The following is a 27706-nucleotide window of genomic DNA, read 5'->3' as shown; positions in this document are numbered from 1 at the left end:
CCTTTAATTTTGGCGTAATTCTTTTAATGACTTAATACTTTTGAATGCCCATCGTTTCAGACCATATTTTTTGTATTTGTGTCAAATGTATGCAGACAAAAATAGTTGAGCGATGTCATTGAGTGGGTTCTGTCTCTAAGGAAAAATTATACTTTCAAGTTTGAATCTAATTTAATGCCTTTTAAATTTCTTTTAAGGCCTTAATTTTGGCACAAATCATGTAATGCTTTTTAATACCCTACAGAAACCATGTAGTATTACATTTTAAGCAGATTTGTTGGTCCGTAAAAAGCAGCTTTTACTCACAACATCCCCATTTCTCCTACCTGCTACTCCAATAGCATAATCCAGCCAACACACTGATAGAAGAAATTAAAAGAATAAAGTCCTTTTAGTCGACATAGACCAAGATATCCAATTTGATCAGATTTTATGAATAGATTTATTATTGTACAACAGTTCAAAACATTTCATTGTGGCTTTAAAACCACATTGTGACAGCTTCACCATAAACTTTGTATCGAAGATGGATCGCTCTCAATATTTAAACACCTCTAAATTTGATGGCAGCAGCTTGGGAAGATCTGTTTAACTCAATTTAGGCGTCTTTCTCTCTCTCAGGATTGGTTTTATATAAAATGTCTCACCGTTATAGGGTTGGTATAGCAGACACAGCCTCTCAGTGCTAGTTTACCGACAGTACGTGGACCGGAATCTCCGTCATTCGCTCCGAAAAAGGTTGCATACATAATTGTTTACTTGTATTTACATTACTATGCCTCACGTCGGGTCACCCTCCAGCTAAGGCAAAGAAAAAGCTTTATGAACAATCTCCTCCCACGCACTCTAACACACAACTCCTGCCAGCCGTCTCCTGATGTCCCGACAGACGGCAGGCGGAAGTTTTTTTTATTTTAGTTTAATTTGGTTAAAAAAGGTAATAATAAAGCGCTTTCGTTCACAAAAAAAAAACAAAAAAAATAGGTGAAAAGTGAATGGGTAGGAAGGGGAGGGAGGGAGGGGCGGGAAGGAGAGGTGGCTGATGGGGGGGGGTTAAAAGTGGGCAGGGCCTAGCTGAGGAGTTGGCGTATTTCCTTGTGCATGTGACACAGGAAGTCCACGTAGGAGGCTCCTCCGCTGGCGCTTTTGTCCTCCACCAGAAAGTGCCGGAAGATGAGCTCGGAGCGGTCCTCCTGCTTCACCACCATCAGCTGCAAACGAGAGGGAAATCGTCAGAGTGGACATATATAAAGTATACCTTAACCTTATATGCTTTACGGGCGTGGCTTTTAAGCTAGAGTAGATTTATATTGGCCAATGCCGATATGCTTGGCCGATACTTTTGGCCGACTTTTCCAAATGTCTGGTCTATAATCCTGTATAAACATAAATGCTTGGCCAGTCCAGCAGTGTCCGGTTTTATTTGATTACTTTAGGAGATTCAATCATAGTTTCTGGCCCAGCTTTGATTAGTTGCCGTTAGCATTAGCATCCTGCTGTTAGCATTAGCGTACGGTAGCTGTGGTGAACAAAAAATACACTACAAAAACTAACTCAGTGGTTGAATTTGAATCTCCAGGTTCTGTGCTTCAAAATCACAGACAGTACATCCATACTCATTGAGTTGGTGAAACCTGTACTTAAAGGGACTATACGGAGTTTAAAAGTGTTCAAACTAAGTATTTTCCTCCCCCTACATGCTCCAGCCATGTCCTAATGTGTAGAATGAGCTCAGACCTGTTCACCACAACTCAAAAAGTTGTAACTTCGGGTCCAAAGTGCTTAATATAGAACCTGCAGTTAAGCGCAAGACCTGAGGTGGCAGTAGTGAGTATAAAATGACCAACTTGCATCTAGTCTCTTTGACAAACTTGTAGCTAACCAGTTTTCATTGTGATTGGGAGGACTCAATCACTTTCAGTCGTCGAGATATCGGCTTTTAGCGGTGCTAGCTCGGTCGATAGCCGCTATTGTAAAATCCCCAAATATCAGCCCGATATACTGGTCGACCTCTACTCTTTAGCATTGATATTTTTACATTTTATAACTTCAGCGAGTTTCATCTATTGCCCAAATACAACATTTTCAACGAAGTGCTGCTAAGGTTACAACATAGTACCCCTTTTTATCCACCTAGAAAATCGACATGTTTAAGATAAGATAAGATAGATAAGATAATCCTTTATTGATCTCACAATGGAGCAATTCACTTGTTACAATCGGCATTCAAGAAGATCACTCAGAGTGTGCATAAACAGACAGGAAAATGTGCAACCAGTTAAATAGTATAAAAACGAGGAATCTTATGTACAATAAGTAAAGCAAAAATCTTAGGGGGCAGAAATATAACAATCGGGGAATAATAATAAATAAAAATAAGATAAAAAGAATATCAGGGAACAATCGTTTTGTGGAACAATACTTGGATCGTGCAACAACTCACGTAACCGTATTCAAATAGGGAAAACTAACTAACTTCACCCCCGTTTGACAACATAGAGGAGAGGAGGAGAGGCTAAATGCTAACAACGTTTAGCCTCGTGACTGAACGCACGCACAAAGACCACACAGGTACACATCAACTCGTCTAAGCTCAGGCAAGAACATCTCAGTATGGAAAAACGGTGGCCTGTTCCTTTAAGCAATGAGTGTTTTCACTTCGCACTGAGAGGATTAGGCTCAGCAAGAGATCGAGAGGTGAGGGAAGCATTTCCTGGATACGTAGGACCAGGAGCTATTTGTGAGCTGGAGAAGATTCAAAGATTACTCAAGGAGGCTCAAAACTCACAACTCCAGGTATGATTTTTAATTTTAAATAGCATTTAAAGCCTTAATTTGGGCTAAATTAATGAAACTTTTTTTTTTTAAACCTCTTGAATGCACTGAGGAAACCCTGAAGAAGGACTGTGTTGGTCAGGATCTTGTTTTGGGATTGGGTCGCCCTCTACTGGCAGCCGTGGGAATGATATGCTTTAATCTGTTTGACCCGTTTTGATAATGGCATGGCAACTAATTGAAGGCACCGTATTGAAAAAAAGGATGTAGAGGAATTACCTTCATGTATCGCGGGCGCTGGGCTCTAAATTCTGAAATAATTTCTCTCAATCTCTTGGAAAACGGGTTATCCAGCTCCGGCAAAGTCGTCTGAAATGAACAAAAATTAAAATGAATCTTATCGAAATAAAGAACAACTAAAAGCATTTGTAGCACACGAGCTAAAAGATAATGCGAGTTTGTTTCTCGTCGCACCATGCTGGGGTCGATCTGGCTGAAGCTGGGCGTCCCGAACAGGTTTTGCAGCAGCTCTTGTTGGACACTGGCCCCGACCCAAAGGAACAGATGCAGCCCGGTCTCCAGGACGTACACGCCCCCTTTAGACAGACGCTCCTCTGACGCCCGGATCGCCACCGGCAACGAGCCGCTGTCCAGATTCGTCTGAAGGACACACGGACAGAGAAGGGGATTAGAAAAAGCACAGCATTCGGGAATTTTTACTTTAAAGCAGTACTAAGTAACTTTTCCCCCTAGAGGCCATAAGCGCAACTGCAGGTGTAGTAGAAAGTTACAATATTTTAACTTATTAATTGTCTTGGAGAGTAAATACTACGCCGACAGGAAAGGCGGAGGGAGAGAGGGTTACAGTGCATCCAATTATACAATGGAAATATTTTTTTTCACTCAAACTTTGCTGTAAATACTGTTTGAAGATACGTTAGCCCGCAGTTAGCTTTGCCCATTAGCATGCTAGCTTCTTCTTCGTGATTTCATTAGTGTGTATTGCTTTCTCCGGACCGGTGGCAGTCAAGTTGCAAACATGGTTTTCTGGTCAGAGACACCAGGGGGAGATGAAAGACCCTTCAATCATCCCATAAACACTTGTATTACCCGCACAGGGACTACGAAAAGGATTTATTAAGGTAAACACGTTACTTAGTACTGCTTTAGACCTAGGAATTGACAGTAAAAATCCTCACCAGGGGCATTAGTTGTGGGTAGAAGAACACGTGTGTCTCGGTGACGTCCATGGAGCTGATGAACTGTCGGAGGTAGGCGCGGTCGTCGAGGGAGACGTCAGCCGCCGGCAACAAAACATCGCTCTTCAACACACAGTTCAGATACACCGGCAGCAGCTTCATGCACTCGGGCAGGATCAGCTGTGGGGGAGAAACAACAGGTTAAATATATCGGGCAGAAAAGAAAACCTCTTAACCCCAACCTGAACCGAGCACATTTTTCAGTTCGTCATTACCCAAATCAAAAGGCTTCTTGAAAAAGCATCAATAATGAGACAATAACAAGGATGAAAACGCTACAACAACAAAAAAACATAAAAAAGTGACAAAGATGTGGCAAAACATGGTAAAAAAGCGTCAAAAAATGTCAATAAAGTGATGGAAAAAATGGCAAAAATGTGACAAAGACAAAGAAAGAGCAACAAAAAAGCGACAAAGGAAGCGATGGAAAAAGTGGCAAAAATGTGATGAACAAATACGCAGAAAAAATTGCTGAAAAAAATTCAAAAGAGTGATGGAAAAAGTTCAGAAAACGTGACAAAAACATAATATAAGAGCAACAAAAAAGCTACAAAGGAGGAACAAAAAAAAAGCTATGGAAAAAGTGGCAAAAAAAGCAACAACATGGCAACAACGTGAAGAAAAAGATCAGATTATATAAGTTTTGTAGATCTTAGCTTTCAAATGAGTAAAGACAAAGTGGAGAAAATGTGCCTGGTTCAGGTGGGGGTGAAGAGGTTAAAATAGTGGGGGGAAATATGGGGAGGGGGGTTAAAACAACATAGAAAAATATTGGGAAAGAAAGAGGGAAAAATGTGTATCTTTTTGAGCGACAAACCAAGCACATTTCTGCTGGTTTTCAAAAATCTCGCTTCATTGTCGTCCAGCCTTACGTCCATTTGAAGCAGATTGAACAGCGCCTCACCTGACCGGCGGACGAGGGGCTGGCACAGTTCTTGCGGTAACAGGCCAGAATCTGAGCGCACTGGTTCACTAGAGTGTCCCGCACCGTCTTTGTGGGGTGGTTCAGCACGCCGCGGAAAGCTGACAAAAAAACAAAGCATATACTTATATAAACACTGCGTCTAAACGCTGGAGTCCACACTTTATTCATTGAAAATCTGAAGAATAAAAATGCACCAAGACTAAGATTAAAAGTATGTCTTTAAAACTGTCTCTCACCAAACTTGGAGAAGTAGTTGATGATGGTGTCGGTCTCGCAGTTGCGGTACAGGTCTGCGAGCTGAGAGCAGCAGTTCACCGCCATGTTGTGGACCCTCAGACGCCTCTGTCCACTGCAGCTCGTGTACAGCACCGCACACTGGAGGGAGAGACATGAGTGAGGGACGGTCACATTATAGACATAACAAATGAGGAAATGCCAATGCAGCATGTGTAACTGGCTTTAAGGGCAACTTCTGAACACTTTTGTATCACACATTATCACATTTCTGTAAAAAATAAAGTCAAATGTTCAACTTTTTCTCTAAAAGTGTGCATAAGCTGTTGATTTAGCAGACAAGGTTCTTTTCTCAGTCCTGTTGCATTTTATTAGTGGCCCTTTTCACTTCTTGGTACTCGTAATGACCAATCAATCAAGTCAAACGTTATTTGTACAGTGCCTTACAACAGCCAGAAGGAGCCCAAGTATATTCCAGTATAAAAAACAAGAATCACAAAGCAAAGACATCGATAAATAAAAACATAAGCTACAATGTTTGTTTAATGACAGACTATGGGCCCGATTTTGTGTTTCTAAACACAGATTATAACGTAACATTTTGCGTTTAGTAGGAGCGCACTTTGAGATGCAGCTCCTAGACTTAAAGGGATATTTCAGTTGAGTTCAATTCAAACAGTTCTTATATTTGAAGAGTTTTGTGGCGCTAGGCTAGTGCAAGGCTAGCGCATTTCTACGATATCAGCTAGCCTGCATTAAAAACAGTCTGACCCGCTCCACAGAGCACCTGAGGCAAATCACTTATAACACCAGACTAACCATATAAATGTCTGTCAAAAAAATAATTTCAACCATCTTGCATTTAAAATAACTTCAATTTGAGCAGCATCAGCTTCGTGGTTGTACAAGTTACGCAGCGACAGAGTGATCTGCTAGAAAATAGTCCCTCAAAATGCGATCATTCATGTGATGCAAGGTCAGTTATATTCCACACATTATTCTATGGACACAGACATTTATATGGTTAGTCTGGTGTTATAAGTGATTTGCCTCAGGTGCACTGTGGAGCGGGTCAGACTGTTTTTAATGCAGGCTAGCTGATATCGTAGAAATGCGCTAGCCTTGCACTAGCCTAGCGCCACGAAACTCTTCAAATATAAGAACTGCTTGAATTACAAAAAAAAAATATCTCCAGAAATCAGCAACACTCTGGATAACTAGGAAATGAGGCCCTATGTCAAAAATCCTGAAATATCCCTTTAAGGAAGAACACAAGGCAGCGCGATGTAAACGAGGAAATGCATGTGAGGACATCAGAGCACCGCTCTCAGTGCTGCTTGTAATAAACCACGCGTCAGTCGACCTCTTTTATTATAAGTGGCACAGGTACATAGTGCAACAGCTGCGCCAGTAGGAAGATAACCATAGCGTTTAGAGTTTGTGCTGTCCTTGCGCCAGGCACGTGTTTCTTTGATTGGAGAGTCTTTTGTGTTTGAAAAAGGAAAGCTCTCTCCGCTCTGACCTGCATGAGCGCTCCGGTGTCTTCGCTGAGTTTGTCGTCGTGTTTGAACTCCACAGTGATGGCTTTGTCGCAGTCCAGTCCCGCCAGCTCCACGTCCGTCGTGTTACTCATGAAGAACGAGCCGAAGAAGTCCGTCGCTCGGATGCCTGGAGAGAGACGCACAGGGATTATTTTTTGTACATTGCAGACTTCATACAAAACAAACAGTAAATAAGCTGTGTGGATACCTGTGCTGGTGCGGACCCTCATAACGGCGTCGAATCCCATCGGCTTCTCAACGTCTCGTCTGAGGTCGTTTAAGAAGCGCTCCTGGTCTGCCTGCGCCTGTGGGGAAACGGGAATACTATTAGACACCTGAAACGAAGGTTCATTAACCTCTTAACCCCTGTCTGAACCGAGTGCATTTTCTCTAGTTCAGCTTTAACCAAATCTCAAAGCGTACAGCCTGTAGGCCAGAGTAACTCCTCATTTGAAAGCTAATATCTATAAAACTCATCTAAACGGATATTTTTCCTCACATTGTTGCTGTGTTGTCGTCACTTTGACATTTTTTCATTGCTTTTTTGTTGTGCTTTCTTCATCACTTTCTCATCTCATTTTTGTTGCGTTTGTGTCACTCTTCTGTTACTCTTTTGTGCCATTTTTGTCACTTTTTGTCACTAATATATTGCATTTTTGTCACTTTTTCTTCACTTTCCATCAAGTTTTTTGTCCCTAATTTGATGCGCTTGTCACTTTTTCATCTTTTTTCCCTCTCATTTCTGTTGCTATTCTGACACTGTTTTTCAAGAAGCTTTTAGATTTGGGTAAAGCCAAACTGGAGAAAAGGTGCTCGGTGTAGGTGGGGGTTAAGAGGCTAAAAAACATGGCAGTCTAAAGACATTATATCATGAAAGGAGCAGTGAACAAGTTTTGATTGACTGGCAACACTCAAACCTACATCTCCATAAAGCATTGATACAATCCTACATTCTACACTGCTTTGAAGGAATACCAGCAGGGGGCAGCACTTTTTGTGAAGAAATAAACTGCTAGGAGCTCACAACAGATAAAACACAAGTATGGGTAACGTTTCTATGAGGATATGTATTTAAAGAAAGAACCTGAAAGTAGGTGTATTTGTAGACGGAGCCCCCGGTGGACACAGGCACCACTCCCAGCGTGGCCATGTCCACGTACTGGTTTGGGAAGAGGAAGAGGTCCACGCAGCAGCCCTGGGCCACGCAGTCCTTGGCCAGAGTGTTGTAGAAGCTCACCTGCGGCTGGAACAGCGACTGTAACCATAAACAAGACAAGAGTGGAGTGACGATGGAGGGTAAAAATCATGGGATTAGAATATGTTAAGGATGCAGTAATATTTTAATGGAATGTAATACAGTGTGTGCTTAACATAGTTTAAAACGGTTTCAGGACACATAAGACAAAGCAAAAGTGGAGCTTGACTTTAGAAAAATCTAATAACATTTCGCAATAAATCCAACGTCATTTTATAATGCAGTTTTTGGTATTCACTGAAATCGTCCCCACCTTTTCCTTGTCGGTTCCCACCAGTTTTTTGTCTTCTCTGTTTTTTAGTTTCCCCGGAGCTTCGGCGATGGGCAGAGACGTGTGGAAGACAAAAAGCTTCCCCGAGCAATCTGCAGCCTGAGGAACAGAAATCAGTTTGATATTGTTGTAATTGTACTACAAAACTATCACAGTATTAGAGGTCTACATTGTGCTTGGATTAAAAGCTTTTTTTTTTAGGTTAGAAATCTCTGGAAGTGTAAGCTACAGCTGGTATTGTGCCATATGCCTCTAGGCACATGGAAAATGAGATGCTTAAAAGGTCAGCAATATATTTTTGATGCTTAAAATTTGTATCGCAACACTTGATACCTTGAGCGCCTCGAGTCCGGCCTGGATGACGGGCCCAAACACGGTCTCTGTTTCTCTTGTGTCTGCGAACATTTCAGGGATCTGGTCCAACAAACTGAAAAAGACACAATGGATTATTTCCAACAGTTTTAGGCAACACAGACACAAGGGCTGGGATCAAACGCTTTAGTCATAATACAATACACAATAATGCGATACATATTGAGATACACTGAGTATTCAATGAGGAATTGCGAAATGCACAGAATGAAAGAATAGAAATAAATCAATTGTCTATCAGAAATTCAATGAGAGAAATATCAGGGTTTCTGCAGGTTGCCCCTAGAGGCCATAAGCCTCATAAGCCGCGGAGGTGTCGTAGCAAGTTGCGATTTTCTTACTTATTAATTGTCTTGAAGATTAAATACTACGCTGACAGAAAAGGCGAAGGGAGAGAGGGATATTGTACATCCAGTTATACACTGGAAATAATTGTTTTCACTCAAACTGTAAATACTGTTTAAAGTGATGTTAGCCCGCAGTTAGCTTTGCCCGTTAGCCTGTTAGTTTCTTCTTCATGATTCTATTAGTGTGTATTGGTGGCTCCGGTCCGGTGGCAGTCAAGTTGCAAACATGGTTTTCTGGCCAGAGACACCAGGGGGAGATGAAAGACCCTCCAATCATCCCATAAACACTTGTACTACCCTCACAGGGACTACGGAAAAGATTTATTAAGGTAAACATGCTACTTAGTACTGTTATAATGCCATATATGATGTTGTAAGATTCAAACAAACAGCAGAATGGGGTAAATTTTGATAGTCACAACAAAATATGACACAATGGGCAACTTTAAAGCAAAAGAGTGTCTAATATTTCAGTCAAAACAGCAGCTGAATTTGTTTTAGAGCAGAGTTTTTGTGTATGCAGTAAAAATAGTAATAATAGGAAAAGCAATCTCTAAGAAATTTTTATTCAATGCCAATTAATACTTGAATCTAATTAATTACTTTGAATCCAATTAAATCTCTTAACCCCCACCTGAACCAAGGACATTTTCCCCAGTTTGACTTTACCCAAAAGCCTAAAAAACCCCATCAAAATAGCGACAAAAAGGAGAATGAAAACCCAACAAAAATGTGACAAAAAAGCGACAAAAAAGTGACAAAAGCGAGACGAAAACATGACAAAAAAGCGACAAAAAACCCAACAAATGGGTTTTGTTGTTATGACACAACAAAAAATAGCGACAAAAAAGCGACATAAAAAGAGATGAAAATATTTCAAAAAAACGGTTCAGAAATGTGACAAAATCACACCAACAACGCATCAAAAAAGTCACTCAGTTTTCTCTCTAATGAGGGATTACGCTGTTGTTCTCCAGTCCGGAAGTTTTTAGATTTGGGTAAAGCATCATGACATATATATATAAATCATATATTGACCCATCCCTATTAGACGGCATATATTCCTACCTAAAGTGTGCTTACCTCTCGATGACCTGCCGACTCTCGTTCACATTGACCAGGAAACCGTCCAAAAGGGGCACGAACATGTCGGACACGTCGGACACCACCAGCATCTGGGGCTGGGCCAGACTCCCCTTGACGTTGTAGAAGTGCAGCACCTTGTTGTAGGTGACGAAGCCGACCCGCACCACCGAGTCCACCTCCGGGTTCTCCCTGGGAGCACAGATCAACCGCGTTTAATCCAAGCATGTGATGCAAACATGTACTAGATGTTTCCAGAACGATGGGGCTGTACCTGGGCAGATAGTCGAGCAGTGTCTTGAGCTCCTGACACACGATGTTGACCATGCCGCTCTTCACAGCGTTGTAGGAAACGTCGATGAGGAAGATGAAGGCAGGAGGCTGAGGAAGCTTATTGTTCTGGTGGAAAGGGGGTAAATGTAACACAGGGTTTAAACAGGGAGCAGCAAGATTTTGACATGTAAATCAAATTGGAAAAACTAGACAACCTTTCAAAAACAGCATGACATGTCCCAGACCCAGTCAAAGTAAGTTAAAATCGTTTTATTTACCTTACAGTAATCGACCGTGGCCAGAAACTCGTAGCTGCCCAGAGAAAGCTCCGGCCGGTCGTAGCAGTCCACCCTTTTCCCGGTGTGATCCAGATGCTGGAAATAATGAGGAGGCACTGGACGAAAGAAGACACAAAACCATTTACAAACGGAAACTAACCTCTAAAACAGGATGGGATTGAATTGCAACCTTTCTACTATTGTTTTATTGTATATGCGTATCCAATGACGTCATGCATAGTTCTAGTGACCATTTTGAATAACGAAGTAGAATTATGCAGTAATACAACTTGTAACAATATCTCTGCTCAGGATGAAAATGAAAAAAAAAACGAATTGACAGTGGCATTTTTATGTACTTATACATATAACCAGCAAATGTGGCACATACAGGATTTACTAAAGATCTGCTTCACTCCTCAGACTAAATTAACACACCAAAGAGGAAACAGAAAACCTTTCTCTGTGATTTTTACATGTGTCATGTCAACAGTCTCAGTCTGAGTCAGCTGCTCAAGACGCTAGCATGCTACCGGTTAGCAACTGTCATCAATTAACTGTCAATGGCCTCAACACAACAAACACATGTGCAAATACTACAGTAACAGCTCAGCTCTGACCTCTGTCACATGTTGTATCCAAGGCTTGATTTTTGGAGTGTGGTTCAGGGCTTTTTCTTGGAAAGGTCAGAGCTGAGCTGTTGAAGCTAAATGCTAATGCTAACATCTTGAGCAGCTAAACACTGACTCACTGGTTTCTTCACATAAACGTGTGTCTCTGGGGCCGTGTTTTAACTGTTACCTTCTTGAGCAATGATTACGAGTAAATAAAAATGCCACTGTCAATTAGTTGTCCTTCATTTATATCCTGAGAATAGATATTGTTACATGTTGTAGTACTGCATAATTCTACTTCGGTATTCAAAATGGCCACCATAACAGCAAAGGTCACATGACTGAAATACTAGTTAATACTAGTAATTTCTACGCAAATGGGCATAAGAAACAGGCAGAATGTGTTGCATCATTAAAGTTTTTTACATATATTCTGCTATGCAACACTGTGCTCCTCACCCTCTGTGACACAGCTACAGAAGCCGCACTGAAAGCGTCGCCCGCCTTCGATGAACTGCATGTACGGACACATGTAGGCCTTACAGCGGTTACAGCGGATGGGGCCCGGCTCGCCGTGGTCCACAACGTAAGGAGGCGTCTGGGAGAGAGAACGAGTTATATTATTATTAGACGGAGGAGCTCTTGAGGACTTCACTTGACATTTTTAGATGTTTGCCAAAATACTAACGGCTCCTTTTATAGCAATTTCGACTTTCAGATGGAAGCCTTATGTGGTCTAAACAAAAGTGGATCATGAAAGTTCACATTTCTCAGACTCCAAAGAAACACACAGAGATAAATGGGACTAAAGAACAAAAAGTAATTTAATTTAGCCTAGTTATCTTTAAATTCTTGATTTGACACATTCTTGAGAGCAAGCAAAAAAATAGCTGATGAAAATTGTAACTTTTTATCCTGCAGCTCTACCAACACCTGTATTAATCTACTGACTTTAACAGATTATAGTAACGACAAACACAGAGGAGATCCTGCCAAAATCTAATCTTTTTTTCTCTCTCTCACAGCAGTCATCATACCGGTGATCCCTTCGGTGCAGACAGATAAAGAGGCACGTCATGGATTAAGATTACCGCCTGCTCCAGCTGCAGGATACTCCGTTACGCAATCAACGATACATAATATGCCCCACATTCAGTAAACTACGGTCTGGGAGTGTTCACAGCCGAACGAGGTTTCACATCGTCAGGTTTTAACGGGCTAATACGGTATAAAGCATGTGTCTTATGGCTAATTTAACACTCTGATTAATAAATATGTAAATACGACTTTGTGGCTGCTATTTTTAAGTACATGCAACAAGTTAACATGTCTTTACAATATTGGAAAAGCGCTATAAAGGTTGGTGTTTTTCTTTTTTTCCTTTTGAAGAGCTGCAAATTGTAATTCCTAGATGTTTTTGTGTAATAGATAGAATGCAGAAATGTCATTCACATTTTTGACATCTGTTCACCGTGACCTGTTCATGAACCGTTCTAAGCCGTTCTACACAATACAGCGCAATTGATTTATTTTCTGTGGAACACAAACATTTCCCACTGCTACCTGCAGAGGGAACTGAGGTGTCCCAAAGCAAATTTATAAGACACACATATGCAAGATAGAAATAGATAGCTAAGGACACTCGCTGATCCCATATTCGGATCTGAAAAGGATATTTCTGGATTTTTGACATAGGGCCTCATTTCCTAGTTATCCAGAGTGCTATAGTCCTTATATTTGAAGAGTTTAGTGGTGCTAGGCTAGTGCTAGGCTAGTGCATGTCAATGGTAACTAGTAGCCTGCATTAAAAACCTCTTCAAAATCATGGGGTCATCCGCCAAACGTTGCCATATCTGAGGTAAACAAACTACTGTAGATCCGGTTACCGAGCAGATCACTCCACCACTGCGTAGCTTACAATCAGGACGCTGATGCTGCTCAAATATAAGTTCTTTTAAATGCAAAATGGTTATATTTAAACAATTATTCAGTCAACACAGACATTTATATGGGTAGTCTAGTGTTATAAGTGATTTGCCTCAGGTGCACTGTGCTTGGGTCAGACTGTATTTAATGCAGGCTACTAGTTACCATAGACATGCACTAGCCTAGCACTAGCCTAAACACTTCAAATATAAGGACTGCATGAATAAAAAAATATATTAAATCTCCAGAAATCATCAACACTCTGGAAATGAGGCCCTATGTCAAAAATCATGAAATATCCCTATAAGACGTCAGAAGTATCACATTAAAGGAATCTTCTATTGTACATGTTTTTACCATTATTTTCAATAAACAAATATTGTTCAGTCTTGTGTACTTTTGGTGTATTCCAGCTGGTCCCGTACTCACCTCGTCGGGGGGCAGGATGGCGAGGGGCTTGATGACAGCGGCCAGAGGCACCTGAGACTGTTTGGCCATGTCGGCCGTACAGGGCATGTTGTACGCCGTACAGCGGACGAACCGGGGGCTGGCGTTTCCTAAAGCACAGAAATCAAAATTAGTGAGAATCTAAGGCTGTTTAATGATCATACCATAATTATACTATTTCAGTTTATTTAGCATTGCTGTCATTTCCATTTAATCTTATTCAGTTGACTTCACAAATACATAAGTGAAAATACCTTGATCGCGGACTGAGAAGGTGGTCGTGACGAGGGGCGGGGCCTGCCCTCGGACCCCTGTGGTGAACGGCTCCGTGGACTTCGCCTTGTCGTCCTCGATCACCTGGATCTGAAACAGGAAGTACATCCGGATTTAGCACGTTTGTCCCGACATGACAAATCCTAGACGCTGTATAAACCAGCGCTAACACCCATGCAGCAGGACACACACAGCAGCTGAGCCCAAAATGATGAGACGACAAAACAAACCAAAACAAATCCATGCTAAATCCTCAAAGGTTTAAGAGAGGGAAAGGCTGCATGCAAGGAAATGAAATGAAACATTACAACAAATGGTCAGTTTAGCTACAAATAATAATATGTGGATTGGTTTGTTTTCAACCATCTTTTAGATTTAGTTTTAGGGTTATTTTGAAAATTGTAAATATATAAAGTGAATTGTGACTTTTATTTCCACAGACAACACAAGGCGACGCTTGCAGTAAATGATTAACATGGTTTTAGAGAGATCAAAGTTTAAAATTATACATCGCAGAATCCATCGACTCCAAATAAAAAAACCTGTAGCGCTTTAAATGCTCCGGCAAACACATTTCGGATTCCTTTTAATACATTATTTTTATGCCAAACCCTGATCCTGTTAAACACGTTTATGTTTGAAATATTGAATGCCACTTTACTAAATTCAAAACACATCCATTTAAATACTACTTTATGTCAATTTATTGAACATATTGGCAATGCTTTCTTTAAAAGGTTCCTATACCTTATTTTTACTACACAGTTATCTGTTTCTGTGGCGGGTAAAGCTCTGCACTGCCAGTTTTGCAAAGTGCTCATAAACTCGTCCCATTAAAGAATCGGGATGTTCGGAAAGGTAAAAGTTCAAAGTCAAACTTAAAGTGAACATATCATGCAACATCAACTTTGGGCTTTAAAACTTGTTATAAAAGAACATTCACGCGATTTCTTCTTCTACAATGTCAGCACTTGTTCCGTTATGACCCGAAACGCTGTTAACCTCAAGCTCATTTTCTCTAGTACGGCTTCCCCCAAATCTAAAAGCGTCTTGACTGGAGCTTAAAGACTACAGGCCAGAGTAGCGCCTCATTTGAAAGCTAAAACCTAAAAACTGATCGCAACTTTTGTGCTGTGTTTTTTTTACGTGTTTTTATAGTCGTATAGACGTTTTAGTCATGTTTTTCTTGCTTTTATATTGTGTAATTGTTGCTTTCCTGGCACGTTTTGGGGCTTTTTCGTCACTTTTTCACTGTGCTTTTTTCATTGTATTTTCATCCTCGTTTTTGATGCAATTTGGACGCTTTGTTCAAGAAGCTTTTAGATTTGGGTAAAGCCAAACTCAGGGAAAATATGCTCGGGTTCAGGTGGGCTTTAAAAGGTTAAAGTCCATAATCGAACATTATATTAGTTCTGAGCCGTTCTGTGGTTAAAGTGTGCTATCAGGTTGTGCTGAAGCTGTAAACCACGCTGTAAATAGAAACTGAAAGTCTTTTTTTTTCTTTTATCATTCCTACAGCTGCCAGCAGGAGCAGCCCCAGTCCACCAGCTCTAGCGCCTATATTTCATTGTTACTACCTCATTCTCACATCATTTGAATTCATAAAAACACAAATTATCAACAGAGGCAGCCAGAATGTCTATTTATAAGCCTCACTTGCATGAAATGTTCACTTTGAAAGGGGAAAAAAAGGCACAGGAACTTTAACGTCTTTATTCATGGTTGGAAAATGGAAAACAACAAACTACAGACCCACAAGCCCCTAAAACAACCCTCAAAACTCACTTCAATGCTCTATATCTATAAAGGCCATGCAGTGGAGGTTATGATGAGTGGGTTAGTGGCGGAGGAGACAGAGGCAGCACTCAGAACACTTACTGGGCTGGGGATCGCGTCTGGGTCTATTCTATGTCGGGATTTCTGCACTGCGGGCAGGTCAGACGCTTGCTTTACATTCAAAAGATTGTCCAGCAAAATGTGCACAGAAACAAAAATAAAAAAAAATACAGAGTGAAAGAGAAAAAAAAGTGTGAGAAAGGGTCCCAGTAAGAGTTGTTCAACGATAAGCACGCAGCAATTTAGTTATTCGGATTAGAAACTGCAGTACAGATTAGTTGAGTTTGGTGATTAGCTTGCGGTTAGGCTGCTCATTGCTCATGCTAAAGCAGATATTTAAATCCCAGACTTGAATCAAGATACAAGTGTCAAAAAAGAATAGAAAAATTTGATTTCGTTTTTAGATTTAAGATTTTAGATGGTCCTTTGTGGCTTGAAATTCCTAATTCATAGGAAATACACAAAGAAATAAGACTACAGTAACAAATAAACTAAACATTGAGGACATTTTGTAAACTCTTGCGGAGTCTTGACCAGTGACAGGTCCAGCAGGCTGAAGGGCTGCTTTATCTACCAGGCTGTTGGGTGAACTCTCTCCTTCCCCCCCCTCTGCTGCCAACTATAATCTACAATTACTACTGTCTTTTTGCTTAAAAAGATTTAGAGAATGACACAATTTAGATTCTTTGCATGTGCTTTTTGAGTGAAAGAACTGTCAATAACGCTAACTGAACTGAATTAAATGGTTGCACAGTGGTTAGTGCTCTTGCCCCACAGCGAGAAGGTTCCAGGTTTGACTTCCAGGCAGGGTGGAGTTTGCATGTTCTCCTCGTGTCAGCGTAAATATGGTAAAGTAGGTAACAGCAATTACTTTTTTCCCCCCCCCATTGCCGTCCATTTAATCATAGTAGTCCTTCTTAGATTCAGGAACTCTTTCACAGGTGGGTTCTCCGGACTCAAGACGGGACCCTATTATATATGTTTTGCCGTTAAGCGAACTCTAAGCACACAGAGGACCCAATATGGACACGAGGAGAACGTGCAAACTAGACACAAAAAGTCCGGCAATCAAACCCAGGCCCTTCTTGCTGTGAAGTAATTGCGCTGACCGATGCTAACCATTGCTAACCGTTGCTAACCGTTGCTAACCGTTGCTAACCATTGCTAACCATTGCTAACCATTGCTAACCATTGCTAACCGCTACCATACGACGCCCATGGTGTCTGCATACCGCCCACAAACAACAAGTCAACACTATTGAATGTTGAAAATGAAAAAGTAATGAAAGACATATTAAGGGGCTCATTGGGACAAAACCAGCTATTCCATGATGCGCTGTGGACTTACCGGGCTGGGAATGGCGTCAGGGTCGAGCCTCTTCTGTGCAGCAGGGGCAGGAGCCGGGGCGGGGCCAGGACCGCTGTAGTTCTGTTGTCCCGGGTAAGGGCCTGGATAGCCGGGTTGGGGACCTCTCACCTGGCCGTAAGCTCCTGGACAAATATATTGACATTGTTTGGTATCCACATGTCAATATGACGCTGTAATTCAAATATGGGAGTTTCCCTCCAGGAAGCACAGCAACAGGGCAGCACTATACAAGACGCTACAAAACTTTAGGGCCGGCTTTGAACCCAAAAAAGGTGCAATTTTATTTTATTTTTTTTCACTTTAAAGCAGTACTAAGTGACTCATGCCCGTAGAGGCCATAAGCGCCACTGCAGGTGTCGTAGCATGTTGCTGGTTTTTTACTCATTAATTGTCCGTGAGAGTAAATATTACGTTGACAGAAAAGACAAAGGGAGAGAGGGATATTGTACATCCAATTATGCAATGGAGATATTTTTTTTCACTCAAACTTGGCTGTAAATACAGTTTGGTGCTAGTGGTGCTAGCCCGTTAGTGTGTATTAGGGCCTCCGACCCGGGGGAAGTCAAGTTGCAATTGTGGTTTTCTGGCCAGAGACACCAGGGGGAGATGAACGAACCCCCAGTCATCCCATTAACACTTGTATTACCCCCATTTATTAAAGTAAACAAGTCACTTATTCTGCTATAAACTTACTTAAAAACTAAAAAAGGTATCCCTCAGAAATAAGAAAAAAAAACGCCAAATGTACAAGACATATGGCATTGTTTTTCTTTTCAAAGCATAAAAATTGCATTTTCAAGTGAATTTCTCCGTTGTGAGATCAATAAAGGATTATATTGTCTTATCTTTTCCCACCCTTATATCTACAGCAAAGTTTCAAATAGCTTTTTTCCCCAATTCCCCTGTAGGGTCTCGTCTTTTTTTTCTTTCTTTCTTTAAATCTAGATGAAAAACTGACATCTCGACCAAACACAAGTTTGGATTGCATGTTGTGCTGTTTCTCACCGTTTTGTTGAGGAGGGTATCCCGCTGGCATGCCCGGCTGAGGAGGCGGCGGCTGCTGCAGCGGTCCAGGGGGTCCCATAGGTCCCATGGGTCCCATGTGTGGTGGGGGTCCCTGGGGCGAGGGAGGCATGTGGTTGCTCTGTTGCATCGAAATTGGAGGCATCTGTGACATCTGTGGCCTGGGGGGCGGCGGACCTGAGTGATACGGGGAAGGCTGATTTTGGGACTGGGGGTGTGGAGGTTGCGCCTGGGACTGCGGTGGTAGCGGCGGCATCGGCCCGGAGAGGAACTGTCCCGATGGGGTCGAGGTGGGAGGAAACGCCCCCGGTTGAGACGTCGGAGGTGGGGGGAACTGGCCTTGCGTCGGAGGGGGAGGCAGAGGGGACTGTCCCGGGGCGTAACCGGGCGGGCCCGTGGGAAGTGGGGCAGTGGGCGCAGAGGAGAAGGGCGGCTGGGATGGGGGAGGCGACTGGAAAGGTGGCTGCTGCTGCGATGCTTGGGACACTTGCGGAGGCGGGGGCTGAGTTGGTCCCGAGTAAGAAGATGGCGGGAAGCTTTGAGGCTGCGGGGGTTGCGGAGGTGCAGAGGTATAATGCGGCTGGGATGACGGAGGGGGCTGCTGGGGAGGGGCAGAGGTGAACTGGGGTTGGGGAGGGAGTTGCTGGGGCGGGGCAGAGGTGAACTGAGGCTGGGATGTCGGGGGCATGGAGGAGGGGTATGGTTGTTGAGGTGGAGACGGCCCCCCGTAGTATTGCTGCTGCTGTGTTGAAGGCGGGGCAGTTGGCGGGGCGTTGGAGGGGGGAGGAAGGGAAGGTTGCGTCGGGGCGGAGGACACCGGGGGCGGGGCTTGTGAGAAGGAGGATGGGGCTTGTGAGTAAGAGGGCACGGCAGCCGAGTAGGGGGTGCTGGCAGGAGGAGGCGCACTGTGAGGGGGAGCTGGGGAGACGAGAGAAAAATAGGTCACAAACTGTTCACTTTAACAAATTTACTGATGAAAATATTGCTTTTAAGACGTGAAAAGAAAGCAGAGGTAAAAGCTAGACAGATTAGATAGATATAGATAGATAGATATTCTAAAGCAAACTTTTGAGCACTGAATCCAGCCAGAAGCACAGAGATAGAACAGCACAGGCTAAAGCACAGTCAATTTGCATACACACGTCAGGCCGATAAACAACAGAGCTCTTCCTGTCTTAGATGCAGCTTAGTGAAGGAGCCACGCAAATGGTTTCAAGTCAAAGTACCCAAATACACAAAGCTCCACTTCTTGTTTCAATAGTAATCCAGGAATAAGACCAATCACAAACATATACTGGGTATCGTACTACTGCTTTTTTTATGTGGTTTCGAATCTAAATCATAAAAGTTTTTATGCTTGCATTTGCATGTCTTGCCTGTGAAAATTAGAGAGAACCTTTCCAGTGCAATTGTACGTGTTTATATATAAATTAGGCTTCAAAACACACCGTAACCTGGCCCAGCAGAGGTAGGGGGTCCCGCGTTGATCTGCATCCCGCCCATTTGGTTCGTGACCTGTTGCATTGGGGGAGGAGGGCCGTAGTGTTGAGGATAGGAGGACTGCGGGGGTCCCGACAGGTTCACGGCCCCCTGGTGGTACGGCTGGGACACAGGAGGCCTAAAGACAAGAAAGAATATGAACACAATTGCGTAGATTTTATAAGAATAACGTCAACTATAATAAGCAATGTTTATCAAAAAGAAGGCAGCTGGACTAGATGTTTTGAATTTCTTTGTAACAATAGAACACAAATGGGAAAAAGAGTTTCCACAGCCCGTAGCTGTCGAGCTTGTTTTTCACCTTTGCGGGGCTTGGGTCATGGGCGGAGGTCCATTCTGCACACTGCCCTGTCCTTGGCTGTACTGACTGTAGGGCTGAGGCGCAGAGACGGGAGCCGCGGCTGAGGAGGGAGGACCTCTAATCGGGCCTAAAGAGACAAAAAACAAACACGCAATGAGTAATGCAAAAATCTAAAGTACATGAGTGTAAACAACCTTTTTTTTGTATTTCATAGTGTCCGTGTTTGTGCATAAAACAAAACACACCGTCACATTAAATCTGCCTTTTACTGTACAGTAAGTGGGTCACAGTTTGGCAAAGGTGTACATGTTGTTCCTACATGCGCAAGATATACTGGTTACGCTACTTTCTATTCTCTCAGGTGAAATGCATGTATTGCTAATGTAACCGAAAACGTGGGCTTTGTGCTTTTCATAGTTCTTTGGATAAAAGAGAAGAGAAAGAGAAAAATTATCTTTAGTAAAGTCTTTACACATCAGAGATCAGAGTGAAAAACTTTGAACTACCCAACATTAATGTTACATTATTTCCAATCAAATTTCATCTATTAATTCAGTGGGTGGTAATGAGCACATGTATTAGGTGCCACAGTCACCAGATCAAGGCCTGTAGAAACAACATGGATTGTTCTATCTAACGTATTATATTAATTTTTAACCAACACAACTTGTTTATTTATTAATAAAAGTTCAATAACAGATACCAAAGTATGCACCAGCCATGATATAAAGGTAAGCCAGTGCAAAAAAACAAAACAAAAAAACAGATAACGCGAAACCTTGGGCAGTTCGTACTGGGCGGTTCCAAGCTAACCGATTCTCATAATTAAAGGAACAGGCCACCGTTTCTCCATACTGAGATATGTTCTTACCTGAGCTTAGACGAGTTGATGTGTACCTGTCTGGTCTTTGTGCGTGCGCTCAGTCACAGAAGACGACCAAAGATGTTGTTAGCACTTAGCCTCTCCCAGCATATTCCTATAGCTCCAAACGGGGGTGAAGTTGGACGCACAAAGACCAGACAGGTACTCATCAACTCGTCTAAACTCACGTAAGAACACATCAGTATGTAAAAACGGTGGCCTGTTCCTTTATCTGATCATACCAATATGAAGATAGTGGTATTGGTTAGGGTTTCATTCAACACGGTTTAATGCTATGTACCTTGATGTCGGCTAAAGAGGATAGGAATACAATAAAGTTAGAAATCAGCCTGACCTACAACAAGCCATAAAACCCACTTACAATAAAAATCATTTTGAGCAAGTGAAAGAAGTGAAGCTTGAGAAAGTTGTCAAAGCTTGCAGGAATGATGAAGTGTGAGATGAGAGCGTGAGAAAGAGGAAGAAGTTACCCAAGTCGAGAGGAGAGGAGAGGTCAGAAACTGGGTTGGCGGCCACTGCTTTAGAGGGAAAGCTTGTGAAAGGAGAATAACCTGCAATACAAGAAGAAAAAGAGGGAAAAGATACAAACACAGTGTATGAGGGGAGCGAGTCGAGCAATATTATGAAGACAGGAGTTTGACATTAGTATGCACGGGCTGCGCACAGGACAAGAGGCAGGAGGGACACTTCAAGGTTAATCGAAAATTGATGCTGGAGGTAAGGGTGGGTGATATTGACAAAATTCATAACAATGAAGAGTATTTGTTGTATCCCAGCAGAGCTCAACAGACCACTCTGGTTTGTTTCCCTTTGTTTTAAACTAAATATTATCATTCTTTAAAAAAAAAAAACTCACTAAATGGATTTTTTACTTGCTAACCAGAGCATGTTGTTGAGCGTCATAACAATAATCTCACAATATGTATGAAATCCATCAAAGACAAATGTGATAAAATGAGTGATTGATATGGGATTTATTTTACATATTGATATCCTCTATCTGGATGTGTGAGAATTCCTGTGTATTTGAGAACCATGTAAGCAAAAAATATATATTCACTCTTAAAAACTGTTTGAAAGATTAAACTGCAATGCCTTTAACATTTTTATCAGCTTAATTTGAATCTTTTTGAGTATTTTCAATTTCAGTGTTTTCTCATAGACAAGGCTTTTGTCCCCTTTTGAGGTTTTTCCACAGGCAGGCGGTTAGCAGCCCAACGCCTGGTCAACCCGGTTTGGCGAGCTTTTCCATAACGAAGGCCTGGTCCAAACAGGTCTGACCAGGTATACGCTTTGGGACCGACCTCTGGCTGTGGCCAAAGCGTGCTAGCCTGTGTCTGACGTGACGTGAACAGACTGCTGGCCTCTGATTGGTGACGAGAGAGTGGACAGCCCTCACTATTAACATCACACCGCTGTTCTAAAAGGGGATTCAATCGATATTAGCATTTAGCCACTGATAGCACAACTTTAGCTGGTGTTAGCATAACATTTGCAAGTTGCTTACCTTGGTTGCTTGTGTTTTAGTGTTTCTTTTTCTGTTTTATTTGCCTTTGCACATCTGAATGATTCCATAAACCCCACCAGAAGTTGTCCACATTTGTTCTCATCGCAGCTTACTAAACTTAAATGACGATCTGTACAGCGTGCTCATCTGTGGAGGCGCCGCCCACAACAACTGCGGGTGTGTGTGTGGTGGAAACAGAAGGGTGTGCGGGGTAGAGATAATGTGGCTTGATGTCAGAGCGGTGGTCTACCTTGTGGCGGAGCTCCGGGTTGGTAGGCAGTTGCCGGGCCGTTGTAAGGGGCGTAAGGAGCGTGGTATCCCCCGTCAAGAGGACCGTACCCGGGCTGAGCGTATCCGGGCGGGGGCTGGCCGTACGGAGAGGCCATGGGAGTGTGCTGGTTTACATTCATCCTCAGTTCATCCCTAAATCTGGACAGAAACAAACAAAGCAATGGCATATTCAGTCAATTATGAAGCAGCATGTTGGATAAATATAAACCCGACTTTTCTTCTTTTACTATTTCTACTGCACAATCCATATAATTGCAATTGCAGATACAAAAGTAGAATGCATCACATCGCTAAAAAAACACTATTAGAGAGAGTCCTTGAGCAGCAGAAAAAGTTGCAGCTGTTTTAAATTTTATCTTGTGTTTCACGCTTGACTCAGCAAAACCGTGTTAGGCTGTAGGGATGTGGAGCGCGAGAGTCACTAGAAGTTCAAGTGATAATTCATTATTTTTGGCCAATTACTCAAAAAGTTTGGCGTAAAGCCGTCCCAAAACACAAATGTCAAGGAGCAGCAGATAAAAAGAAAATCCTCAAGACCACTGTAAGCCACTCGTACTTTAAACAAAAAGCACAACAATCCCAGTAAGTGCCTTTTCTCGTACCTCTCCATATCTTGTGTTTAACGCATGAGCTGCAATGAATCGGAAGCAAAGGGAAACACTATTACAGCATGTTAGCTACTGACAATGAGTCCTATATGTTTATTATGTAACTCTCTAAAGCTTGCATTTGGCTTACTAGGGCTAGGAGATCGCTGGTTAACAACACATACAAATATAGGTTAGGGCTTGATGTTTAAGTTTGATGTTTAATTTGAACTGTCTTAAATTTTAACAAAACAAATTGAATCAAAACAAAACTCACACTCAATCGGGATCAAAACAAGGCTAAAATGGAACTTAATTTAACCTCTTAACCCCCAGATGAATCAAGAGCATTTTCTCCGGTTATTATCCAGGTATCCAGGCATTATCCAAACCTAAAAGCTTCTTGAAACGGGCAAAATTGCAACAAAAAGACCACAAAAAAGTCATGAAAATGTAACAAAAACACAATAAAAAAAAAGTAACCAAAACGTGTTGGAAATGGGACGAAAAAGTGACGACAGCAACAACGCAATATAAGGAAAAATCTTGGCTCGCTGAGGCATGACACTGTCCTGTAGGCTGTAAGAAGCTTTAAGAAATGTCTAAATGATTTTGCGATATAGAAATGTGGCTTCATATACACTTCCAAACATTTGCAATAACAATAATTTGGCAATGTTTTGTACAGGCCAGTCCTTAGTAGATTAATCAATAATCCCAAACCCATTCACTTCTTCTATATTGACCAATATGCTGTTATAGTAATCGGAGAGAGGTATAGCAGCCAGAAAGATTGCTCTTTAGTTTGTAAAAATAACCAAAATCATTTGCCACAACTTTTATTTCAGTGGATGTTTATCTAAACGAATTGGGTCAACTCTGTAACAGGAACGCCTTGTTACTACTAAGCCTATGCTCCACATTAGACAGTAATATTTCCTGTTTCAGCGGCAACACCTTTATTGGCTCATGCTATTTAACTTGGCCACTCCCACGGATTTCAAATGAGTCAGTGAAATGGGAAATTTTAAAACAGGTACAGAGCTCTGCCACTAGTGAAAACCAGCCAAGTAATTTGAGAGACCCAAACAGTAGACTGGACAACTACACTTTGTGGGCACCTGGGATTAAATGATAGGCTTGGGCTATGTAATGTCTGCTGTAGTGGTTAATGAATTTGCATCCAACTATTCACCAACAAAAGCAGCACGACCACAAACTTGTCAAACCAATTTCTAAGCCTAGTCTTAGGATTATTCATTAAGGACACTGACTAAAAGTTTGTTATTGTATTTGTTTCATATAAAAAGTTGTTTCAAGCAAGTTATATAACTAATTCTGCTACAGTATGAAAAATGTATATTTTATAGACTGTATTGTATATTCAGGAAGGATAAACAACTAATACCAGGAAAGGAAGTAATACAGTAGGTAAAAATGCTGACATACAAAAGGAAGTAGGCAATCATTTCTGATAAAAAGACTGATATATTAAGAAGCTGTGAGCCTTATTCTGAATCTTACTTTCCATATCAATTGAAGTTTTTGATAAACTGAAACAAGGTCACTGTCCCAATATTTATTGTGTTTTTATTTTAACAAATAAATAAACTGCTTACTTGTAAAAGAAGAAGAAGAACTTTATTCATATAGCGCCTTTCACAGACATGGTCACAAAGCGCTTTACATGAAACAATCTTACACTTACTCCATACTCAGTGGTGTAAGCTACGTTTGGAGCTTCAGTTTCTCCTGGGGGAGACTGTCAGAAGCGCTGTCACAACTGCACACATCTGCACCATCATTCATTCACGCACACACATCATTCATACTGGCCTATTGTACATGTTTTTAGTGGTAGGGGAAACCGGAGTACCCGGAGGAACCTACGCAGACACGAGGAGAACATGCAAACTCCACACAGAAAGGCCCCGTCCAGGTGGGAATTGAACCCGGGACCGCTAACGGCTGCGCAACATTCAAAAAAGCCTAGAGTTTAAAATTGAGGTGGAGGTAGGGCTGAACGATATGGACAAAATTTCATATTTATGAAAATATGAAGATTTTTTCCAGATATCTCGATATCGATACGATACAACAACGGGTTCGGTGAAAACCAAACATTTTTCAGAAAAATAAAAACATCATATACAGTGCAGTTTTATTGGTGAAAATGTATATTGTTTATATCTTGGTTTTTCGATATGAATATCTTGAATGTTCATATCTCGATATCAATACTATAACGATATATCTTTCATCCCTAGGTGAAGGGCCGCTGAAAATTCTATCAATTCTACCAATTTGGAAGTTGGTGTTTTACCTCCCTTTACAGGAGACAATTATAACTCTACCCTCTGATAACAGGATGGTGTGTTATGTTTAACCTCTCTAACTGCATAGACAGTGGCACCAGTCAGTCATGGAGTACTTTCAGTCTCAACTTTGCAATGAACTGGGTCACTACTTGAGCAGCATAAGTGATGGGGTTCTTTCTTGGCCACTCTACCCACCGCTACTCAAGTCCAACCTCGCTGCTAATAGACTTGGCTTAGCCTAGGGTTGTATATTTATACTTTTGGACACTAGCCCTAACCCTATTATGACAGAGTGATGAGTATCAGCTATCAGACAAACTCGGGCTAAACGAGCGGAGCCGCTGAATAATTCAGTAATGCAGGTGACACACAGAAACACTATCGCCGCAGCCCAAGTACACTAACCTGAGTGTGAGGGGCCTACGGACTGACCCATATGTGCCAGAGCAGGGTTAGCCACCACAGACCACGTTAGTCAATGTCGACAGAAGGTTGTTGTAGTGGTTTTAATACACTTGTTTTCTAAGTATCATGTGCTGATCGGTCAACAGTCCACGTTTAATGGAGTCTTTAGTGTTGTTGGTGTGGTGAGCTATGCGGTGGACACATACATAATAGTGTCTTGGCCTGCTAAAATCAACCATAAAAAACTGCGGTCAGATTATCAATATTGTACCAATTTAAGCTTAAAAAAAACTGTGATCGGCAGCGGGACTCCAAAGCAGGTTTAATAACAACTGCAGCTGACAGCCGAGTGCCGCAATATACAGTTGTTAGCGCTAACTTGGCTTAGCATGACAACAGTGACAACTAAAACTTACAACAAGAGAAACTTGTGCCCATTGTCATGGCTAACGTGTACCTACAGGTATAATCGCACACGTGTGGTGTAAGTAATTGTTAAGAATTGAAGTTCTGGGGCCAAAGGTTGCGTCTGTTATAGCTTGAACCACAATGACAGCAGCGGTGTTGAATCAGCTGTGCTAACATGCTAACATGCTAAGCTAAGCTACCGCTAACGTAGTAAAAGCCCGTGTCCCACTGATGGACCGCGGATGTCACTCACTTTTCACCTGGCTACGTACCTCCACGTGCTGTGAAGAGTAAGGCTGTCTCCCGGTCGGAGCAAAAGGAGGAACCCGGTGAAAAATCAAAAACTACGAGGCCAATGTCGTCCCGGGATGTTTCACTAATCCGTTTCGGTATCACGGCTCTCAGACAGAAGCGGACATCCAGCGGAACTGCCGCAGCCTGTGCCACGTCCACATCCGGGAATACACGCTCCCTCTTCCGGCCTTCAGCCCCGTCTGCCGCCCGGCGACTTCACAGCATCCAGCATCAGGGACAATCTGGTACATGTACATCTCATATATTGACTCACAACTGTCGCTGTTTAATTCTGACATCTTGTTCAAATGGTCAATATTAGCAAGCTTTAACTTAAGTTTGACTTGTTGATTGCCGCGTGCTGCAGCAGTCTACATCCAGAAAATTCAAAATTTCTTAGTTTAGGCTAGTTGTTGTTGTTTGAGGAAATGTATGCAGTATCTTAATTCCATTGGTTAAAAATGTCACTGAAAAACACTGAAATACTATCCCTTTGTAATTTTATCAATGCAGCATAACTCTTTGTGAGGTTTTGGGACCCCAATTCAGGTCCCAACTCCAAGGTTGGGAATCACTGATCCAGTGGTATGATGATGTGCTTCAGCAGGGGGTTCATATGATGACAGAAGATGTTTGGTTTTTTTGTATACTTTATTCTCCCCATAGGGAAATGTGTCCTCTGCGTTTAACCCATCCTTTGATGCCACTGAGGTAACCCGTAAGGAGCAGTGGTCGACGGCAGTGCCGCACCCGGGGACCCATCCCCATGATGTGGAGCCAGGCTGATGGTCAGAATCACCTGGCTGGAGGATTCACCTATTGCACATGTTTTTAGTGGTAGGGGAAACCGGAGTACCCAGAGGAAGCCTACGCAGACACGGGGAGAACATGAAAACACCGCACAGAAAGGTGGGAATCGAACCCTGGACCTTCTAGGTGTGAAGCGGAGGCGCTAAATGCTGCCGCAATAGAGATAATACTGAGGATATGCAACAGTAATGGGCTAGGTTTATAGACTACAAATAGACTGCTATTGTTGTTAGTTACCAAAATAAATGTTTTATTTAGCTACTGTCCTAAATATTGATAAGATTAAATGTCCAGAAAGAGA

General features: G+C 42.1%; 1 protein-coding gene across 2 annotated transcripts; it reads right to left on the bottom strand.

Annotated features, from left to right (window-relative positions):
* Window positions 1-263: 263 nt before the first annotated feature.
* Window positions 264-26744, bottom strand: sec24c (SEC24 homolog C, COPII coat complex component). Of its 2 annotated transcripts, XM_079577102.1 has the most exons (25): window positions 26574-26744; window positions 22543-22721; window positions 21256-21336; window positions 19903-20029; window positions 19550-19719; window positions 18084-19019; window positions 17058-17200; window positions 15752-15820; window positions 13855-13963; window positions 13583-13710; window positions 11687-11825; window positions 10614-10729; window positions 10337-10461; window positions 10063-10254; window positions 8594-8687; window positions 8243-8359; window positions 7819-7989; window positions 6943-7039; window positions 6716-6861; window positions 5196-5334; window positions 4939-5057; window positions 3975-4154; window positions 3250-3435; window positions 3055-3144; window positions 264-1211 (listed from the first exon to the last, which is right to left on the bottom strand). In XM_079577102.1, exons 2-25 carry the CDS (start codon window positions 22700-22702, stop codon window positions 1071-1073), a joined length of 3975 nt encoding a protein of 1324 aa, XP_079433228.1. In that variant the 5' UTR covers window positions 22703-22721; window positions 26574-26744; the 3' UTR covers window positions 264-1070. The 2 variants fall into 2 exon arrangements, with proteins under 2 accessions (XP_079433228.1, XP_079433229.1); XM_079577103.1 differs by lacking the exon at window positions 15752-15820.
* Between the last annotated feature and the right edge of the window lie 962 nt (window positions 26745-27706).

The sequence above is a fragment of the Gobius niger genome (genome assembly GCF_951799975.1).
Source record: "Gobius niger genome assembly, chromosome: 19".
In the NCBI taxonomy this organism is placed as follows: domain Eukaryota; kingdom Metazoa; phylum Chordata; class Actinopteri; order Gobiiformes; family Gobiidae; genus Gobius; species Gobius niger.
This window is presented reverse-complemented; position numbering and strand designations above follow the sequence as displayed.

What these genes read in the sequence shown, in the direction of transcription:
- sec24c (XM_079577102.1), bottom strand. Translation starts at nt 22,702, where the DNA reads ATGAATGTAAACCAGCACACTCCCATGGCCTCTCCGTACGGCCAGCCC. An exon ending in CTCTGCTGGGCCAGGTTACG is followed by an intron (nt 19,020 to 19,549) that starts GTGTGTTTTGAA and finishes TCGTCTCCCCAG; the next exon opens with CTCCCCCTCACAGTGCGCCT. An exon ending in ACCCACAACTAATGCCCCTG is followed by an intron (nt 3,436 to 3,974) that starts GTGAGGATTTTT and finishes TGTGTCCTTCAG; the next exon opens with ACGAATCTGGACAGCGGCTC.